The following is an 8,018-nucleotide window of genomic DNA, read 5'->3' as shown; positions in this document are numbered from 1 at the left end:
CCCCCACCCTTTTCCCAGCCCGCCCCGCGTACCCGGGCTCATGGAGGTGCAGCAAATATTTGCGTGGAGAGTACGACGGCTGCCTGCGCCCGGCTGGGCTGGTTCTCTGGCCCGTACTCTGTGGGTAAGAGAACGTTCGGGCCAGGGCCGGACACGTAACGCCGCGGGCCGGCGTACTACGTCTTACCCACAACCTGCCCGGCCCGGCCTTATTCATGCGTCCCCGTTCATCCGGATTGCTCTCCATTCTGCGCCGGACGGAATGGCAGGAATGAGGTGAAAGTACATGAAAATTTAGAGCCCTCTCTTTGAGTGGTCGGGTTGAGAGTCACGGCAAGGGGAGGCGGGCTGCTGCGGCTTGGGGGAAAGGGGCTGGGGGAGGTGGCGGTCATTCAAATTGCTCATTCCCTTTGAAGCGCGGCCGCGCGAGGCCCACCGTAGTGGGCTGCACACTTTGCAAAGTTAATTTCGTATTTGTGAAGGTGGATGGATAAGGGCTGTGCTGCAACTGATGTCAAAACCGTGCTATTTAACCAAACGTCCCAGAAAATAACCTGCGGGAAGTCAGTGATTTACTCTGAAGATATAATAACATCAGTTAAAGGGCTCACAATCAAAAAACAAAACAAACAAATATAGCGAAACACACCCGAGCTAAGCTAAACGTAAACGTTTTGGCCTAGAAAAGGAGAAAAGGCCCCTTTGCGGACTACTGGGGTGTCACCGTCGCATCAGGAGATTGCAGATTGCGGGGTGGTTCCCGGCGCCTCTCCCCCGGGCCCGGGTTGCGAAGGGTTGGAATACCTGCGACCGGAACTCGTTTTCACTTTCTGGCCCCGCGGCAGCCTGTTGTGGCAGGTTGGGGAGTGGGGCGTGCCTGCGGGAGGCGTGCACAGAGAATCTCTCGCCCTAATGGATAAACTTTGCGACGGCATTTTATCTCCCTGCTTTTGGAGGTGAAAGATTAAATGGAGTGCTCTGCGCTTCTCTTCCCGCCACCTCCCTCTCTCCGTCACTCTTCATCGTTCCCCTCCACTCTGCTACTACTTTCTCTCTCGCTCGTTCTCTCTCTCTCTTGCTTTGTCCTACGCCGAGCATATCGGTTCTATGCTGTCATCCCCCACCTCCCGCTATTTCTCTCGCCCGTGTGTGAATCTGCTCTGGCTCTCTTCTCCCCCGTTCTTTCGGCTGGCCCTCCCGGGCTTTTGTTCGCTCGGCCCTCAATCAGGTTGCATGCCCTCCGCCCGCCTCCGCTTCTCATCGTCGTTTTGCCCTCGCAGCAGCTTTTAACACGGGGCAGGGTTGCAGTAAAAACATCCCGTGCGTACCGCCCCCCCCCCCTGCCCTCCCCCTCTCTTTCTCCTATAAACACCGTTGCGCTGCCCTTCACCATGTCGGCCAATCATGTCGCCGGGTTATCCGCGGCGGGGTAACTTGCGCCCGGCTCGTCGACGTGAAAGGTCCCCGGGGAGTGCTGAGTGGCGTGGCGGGGCCATCACCCATGTAGCTAGCCAGCCCCTCCCACCTCCGGAGGACGAGCGAAGAAGGAGAAGACGCGGCCGAGCCTGTGGTCTGCGGTCCTCTGAGGTCCCCGCTCCCCGGCCGGACCGGGCGGCCGGGGCTAGGGGCCTGCTGATGGGCCGAAAAGCGCCGAGCAAGTTCAGAGTAAATGTTGACAGCCTGTCCCATCAGTGCTTGATCTCACGCGATCAGACCGGCCCTGTCTCCCTCCCCAATCCCTCTCGCTCGCTCCCGCCGTGTCGCTCTCTGCGTCGCAGTCGCCCCGCTCCGCTCTGCTCGCTGTCTCGGCGTGTATGCCCTTGTCCTCCGCCCCCTTGACGTCCCGAACGCCCGCGCAGCTCCTTCCCCCCCGCCTTCCGTCGCTCTGTCGGCCTCCCCGACTCCTGATCCTTGTTATTTGTCGCTCCGCTTTAGGTCGGTTCCACCTCACCTCCGCCTGCCGGCCGGCTGGTCTGGTGGACGTCACCCTCCCCGCCCCACTTCGGGTGGCGGGGGCATGTGATGAGAGGGTTATGGGGCTCGTATTTCATGTGGGTCCTCCCCGGTGTCGGCTGTCGGTGTCTTACTTTCCCTCCCCTTCCCCTCCTCCTGCCCCGCACTTACCTTTAGATACCGGCCGTATTCCTGAGTGACGTCGGCAGTGCGGCCTACCTCGTCCGCACAATGTTTCACGGCGCGAGGCCTCACAATCTGCGAGGAGGAGTCACAATCTGCTGCAAGCTCCATCCTCCTGCCAGAGGGGCTCTAGCCAGAGTGGCTCGAGTCAGAGTAGCTATCCCGTTGAACCTAAGCCAGTAGTAGGCACCATCCAGAGTGGCTCCAGTCAGACTCGCTTCGGGCGTAGCCGCGATTCCCGGAAGGCTAGCAGAGCCCAGGCGGGTGCCGACTGCTTGATACTTGATACAAAAGAACGGGGGGAACAACAGCACCTGCGTCGTGCTGCTGGCTGAATCAGGATGCCCGCTTTTTTACGGAGCTCGGCCGAGAGAAAGAGGGCAAAAGGCCTGAGGGCACCTCGACACATGATTATGCTCTGGTCCGAGGGCCGGGTTGGCGGGGAGCGAGAGGGGATGGGGAGGGAACGTGCGACTGAGAAAGAGGGGCAGTTTGTTTTGGCTTACAACGACAAGTTTGCGGTGCGGCCTCGAATTATTACAGAGTCTCCCTCTCTCTCTCACTTTTGCGGAGTCGTCACAACATTACCGCACGCTCCACCAGAGGGGTGTGGGATGGGGGTTGCTCGGGATATGTATCAATTTGCTCTCGGCGAAGAGATGTCGTTGCCGCATAAAGCCCTGCGCTTCAACCCCTAAAAGAACTTCATCTGGGGATGTTTTCCCACAGCCGGGATGGTGTTACCTTGAGTTTACTACTTCGTTGGGGGACTTTACTCGATTTCCCACGATTTTGCGCCTATCGCGAAAGGCTTGCGTTCACGCTTCAGTAGTAGAGATAGCGGCCAGGGGAGGAGGGCGATTAGAGAAACGTGGGAAACGTAAGAGGCAGAGGCTGAAGCGCCTGCTGCAGCCTCTCAGCCCTCTCAGGTGCGTCTGTCCCTCCCAGATGTATATTCTGAGCTGGCACTAGCAGCCAGCACACGGATATGTTTCTCTTCTCTGTGTGGGGTCTTTGTGTTAAGATCCGTAGAAGATCTATTGCTGCGGTTTGGCATGAGAGAGACGGGGTTGGCAGCGGTTTACGCGAGGTTTGCTCAAAAAAGCGACGTGAACTAACTCTAATGTACACAGCTCTGGTTTTATTTCGGTGCGCATTTCTTTTACTTCCTTCGCATTTCCCCCACCACATCACGTTTTGCCTCTCCTCCTCTTCTCCCCCTTTTTCTCTCTCCTCCCTCTCAGCAAATTGTCTGTCCTTTGACACTCATAATATGATGTACAGTACTTTGTTAACTCTGGGAATGCGTCTGCTGTACTTCTCTTCCTCTATTTTGTTGCAGCCGGGTCGCGCGGTGCTGGTCTCCGCCAGCCTTGCCTGTGTGGAAACAGACAGACAGACGACAGACAGACGGACCCTTCAGATACTCAGACGGACGAGCTGACCGACATCCGGACCGGCAAGGCAGTCGACGCCGCTACCACGGCGGTTCCTTCAAGACAGCAATGAAACTCCCGTTGACCTGTATTTGTTTGGTGTTGTGTTTGTGCCCGTCGCTCCCCCGCTTTCGCAAAGAGATTTAGTTCAGTAATTACTGTTTTATTCCAGGTGGCCTGGAGGTTCTGTGGCTGCCAGGGCTCGCTGCACCTGCTGCACAATGGCTAGCCCGACTAACGGCTTACCCCTTTCTGTTGCAGTTGTGGTGGTGTGCGCCAACCCCAGCACGGTGCGCGAGATCATGCTGGCCGCCGAGGAGCTCAACATGGTGGACAGCGGCGAGTACGTCTTCTTCAACATCGAGCTCTTCAGCAGGTGAGCCGCGGTGCTATGTCCCTTTTTATACCTTACTTCTACGAATTCCACGAAACTTTAGCAGTTTTGGGGCCACCCTCGTAGGCAGTTTAGCGCTCCACCCGCGGCCGACAGGGGAGGGCGTTTTGTTTGCCGGCGTTTGTTTCCAATTTCTCGGGAGGTCCTCGCACTCACTCCGCAGCGGCGGCGCCCCCGTCGTAGGTCCAATCTCCTTTGGCCATGAATATTTCATGCGTTGTTTAGCAGCGACAGCCTGGCTCGCACCCTGCTCCGTCACCTCGCACCGCGCCCCAAGCCGTGGTAGTTGGGGACTCGATAAGACTGCGGACTAAACGGCGTTGATTCGACGAACTGACGTGCACACAAAAAGGAGTTTCTTTGACCCAAGTAAAGCCATGTTTTGGTGCGTGGGCCCGCGTTCTCGCTCCACTAGTAAACTAAGTGTGCAACTGCTTAACTAACACATGCAGTTGCTTCGAGTTGCACGCTTGCGAGGGGCCAATAACTCCGGGAATCATGTGTACATCTGCTTGGGAATAATTAGGATAAAAATTAATCGGAATCAACAGAAATCGTTTAAACTGCTAGGGAAACTAATGAAACTAATACAAAGTAGTCGAATTAAGCGTTTTCCACTAGAAAACCTAAGGAATGAATATAAGTGGACGGGAATCACTGGGAATCAAGAATTTCGGGAATCATGTGTACACATCAAAAGGGAGTTATTACCCCCTCGCACGCTTGGTATACTAGTGGATCGAGAACGCGGTGACGCCGCGGCATGCAGACGGCGATGTTTAATCAGAGGAGGGGGCTCTGGATGTCGTTGCGACATCTACGCACACAACGCACCCTCGTTGCGACGGCGGACAGTCTCCTAAACGCGAGCATATAGCGCTCGTTCACCTTTTCTGCCCCGATCTTGTTATTTCTACTCCCCTATTTCATCTCCTCCTCGTCAAATGTATTGTGAATACGGCAAACGCTGCGCTTACTGCGGCAAAACGGGGGAACGGGGCAAGGAAATATGTGGGGGGGGGGATGAAGGGTCGATGTGTATGTTGGGGTCCTCGTCACTAAAATATGAATCGGGCCGCACTTTTGTTGTGCCGGGCCACGGTGCTCTAGGGCTATTGTAATGTTGGTGTTTTTGTGTGCTCGGGCGTGGCCGCTGACCTTTCAAAATCCAATGAGTGTGTGAGTGAGACAGGATGTACTCTGGAAAATATAAACATATTCCTACCTCCGGGGTACAATGCTGGGATTTGTTTACGAAACTGGTACATGAATGGTGCCGGGGGTGAGTGAGTCTTTGCATTTTGTTTCGGAGTGAGAAATTCTGGGTAGCGTGTCCGCGTAGCTCTGGCGTGGGGCGCGGTGCTGCAACGAGAGCTAGGAGACGTGCTTCTCATGATAAAAACGGGGAAGTACCGCATTGCTGTGCCTCGGGGAAATGAAAAGTTTGATCTAGTCAGAGGAGATCTCCGCCCTGCTCCTCTTTTGTCTTAATTTTAAGTCCATCTGGGCAGGAGGGGTTGGCGGTGCTCAGTAGCAGTCTGTCGTCTAGACGGACGTTTTAATTTCGTGGCGTAGCTCTCTCTCTCTCCCTTTCTCTGCTTTCTCTCCTTGGGAGCTTGCGCTCTCGGGCCTGCCGACTGCCCCGCGGCTCTCCTGCTAGCGCCTGCAGCCGCCGGGGTAGGCCACGCGCCCAGCCCACCTGCTGAACCGTGAGCCTGCGTCCCGGGCGCTCCCCGCCTCGGCGCCGCCCACCGTGCAGCAGGGCCTGCAATAACAGTCGGACCGACGAGCAGGTGGATATGCTCGACGGCTCGGGTTACCCCTCGCTGCTTTCCAACGGCATAGTCCAGGTCGCGCTGCCGGCGCCTGCCTGCCTCTGGTGTGGAGGGGGGGGGGGGGAAGCATGACGTAGCTGGGAAATACCTCAGCGAATTGCTGTTCCTACCGCTCTCGATCCCAGATCCACCGTCAGTTTTAATCTGTCGCCCAAAACCAAGCTTTTGCTTTTCCAACTACTGTTTGAAAAACCACTCGCTAAAAGTCAAAGCAGAATTTTAAACGAGGAGTCGCCGCCAACTCCCCTCGGCATTGCACGCGGAGTATTATGGTATTATGGCACGTTTTAAGGGATTTTATGACGTAAGTCGACGTAAGTATTGTGGAGAATTAGGAGGTATTATGAGGGGTATTTTGAGGTACTTTGTGGCCTATCTGAGTATTATGAAGTATTATATAAGGTATTATCGGAACCGTGTACGGAGTATTATGTGAGATGGTGACCTCTCGATTTTATACTCTCCACGTCGTTATAAATAATTTTTGCATTAAAATTTTGGGTTAAACAGTACAGTCTAGACGCAGAGTTTTACCGCTGCGCCGCGACGACAGCAGGTCCTTATTCCGTCCGGATCCGGGTCCGGATGGGGCGCGCGTTTCATTATTCCCCCGGGCCGCGGACGGCTGAGTGATATGGCGGGCCGGCCCCGCCCGGCCCTGACCCGGCCGCGGCCAATGAGGGGATTTGGATTCAGGGCCGGGGCCGCACCATTGATTGCACGTATGCATGTGGGGCGGGGCGGGGCCGACTTGGAATGTGTCCAGTGCCCCTGGTACGGACGGGGGAGGGAAGAGTTAAAGTGCCAAGCGAGTTTTGAGGTGGCGCGGAGCGCCGCCGCCCGCCGCCCGCCGCCCGTATACCGCCTGCTGCAGTGCCATGAGCGTGCCAGCGCAGCAGCCCCGGCCGCGGGACCCAAACACACTATGGGGAAAACTTTAGAATTTGCGCGTCTGCATTTTGCAGCGTGGTGCAGCTGAACACTGTGCACAATCCCTGGTAAATTTACAACATTGGTGTACTCTTGCTTGTCGATACGAAGTGCTTGTAAATTTAAAATTTAAATTTCTTCTACACATTTCCCGTAAACTTACCATTATTTTTCACGGTGGAATAGGGGTGCTCTGTACTTCTTTGGCCCAGGGTAGCGCATATAAGTGTGCTGTCGGCGTTGCCAAAATACGATTCTCCGCTAAAGGAGAAATCGCCATCCTTCCGGACAGCGCGCAGCAGCGCGTTATTCTTACCCTTCCGGCATTTCGGAAAACATGGGTTGAAAACATTCCACCGTCTTGCTACTTGACGAAACAGACAAACAGGTGTCTTGTAGCTTGTCGCACCACAAGCAGATAGAGAGGGGAGAGGAGAGACCGGCTTGGCTTTGGATTTCTGACGGAGTGCTGCTCTTATTTCCTCCTCCGCCGTGTTTGTCGAATCGGCAACGCGGCGCGCGCTCCGCCCTCAAACTTTTGCTTGCGTGGCTAATTCCTTTCCTAAACCCCTGCCGCCGCGACGCACCACGACGGCGGCGCTTTCGTTACTCGCATTTGTAAATATATTCATGTGAACAGCTGCCTTTTGCCTTTTACTTTTCTCTGTAACCACTCCTAAATTACACTAGATTGTCCAAATGCTGTCTAGTTTTCTCTCTAAAACCACATTACAATCACAAAAAATTTCCGCGTTAGAGCGCGCCATTTGCTCGCATTACACGACGCTAAATATAGTTTCTTCAAATTCATGACCCGATTTAGGATGCCATTTGGCTTTTTCCATAAGATCTATGGTCTTGCAAGACCGGGTCTTCAAGTAACTTTTTTTTTAAATCGTTTATCGTATTTTTTTCCGTTTATCGTGTTTTTATCATTTTATTGTATTTAACAAAGATTCTGTTGCGAAACCTTCTCTGTCAGTGCCTCGGTGTCTGTCTCTGTCTCTCTGCGGCACGCTAACCCTCCCAACCCTCTCGATCCGCAGCATGGACCGCAACCGCTTCAAGCCCTGGCACGCGGACGAGGACCCGGCGGAGCGAAACGAGCGCGCCCGCAAGGCCTACAGCGCGCTGCTCACCGTCACCGCCAGGACGCCGGACAACGAGGTCTACCGCAACTTCTCCACCGAGGTGAGTCCGGTTCCGCCCCGACGGCGGACGGCCGACGCACAGTGGGCTCAAACCACGAAAAAGCGGCCAAAATTAATATGAGCGGAAACCAATAAC

The 8,018-nt window shown here is 55.1% G+C and overlaps 1 protein-coding gene across 1 annotated transcript in view; it reads left to right on the top strand.

Annotated features, from left to right (window-relative positions):
* Positions 1-8,018, top strand: part of LOC113214563 (atrial natriuretic peptide receptor 3) — a 98,082-nt gene extending 90,064 nt beyond the window's left edge. The window contains exons 3-4 of the mRNA XM_052269098.1: positions 3,834-3,948; positions 7,778-8,018. Of these exons, the coding sequence (XP_052125058.1) occupies positions 3,834-3,948; positions 7,778-8,003 (341 nt within the window). The 3' untranslated portion in view covers positions 8,004-8,018. The remainder of the gene's footprint in view (positions 1-3,833; positions 3,949-7,777) is intronic.

Source organism: Frankliniella occidentalis, unplaced genomic scaffold, assembly GCF_000697945.3.
Source record: "Frankliniella occidentalis isolate FOCC.00 unplaced genomic scaffold, Focc_3.1 Scaffold82, whole genome shotgun sequence".
Taxonomy (NCBI): domain Eukaryota; kingdom Metazoa; phylum Arthropoda; class Insecta; order Thysanoptera; family Thripidae; genus Frankliniella; species Frankliniella occidentalis.
This window is presented reverse-complemented; position numbering and strand designations above follow the sequence as displayed.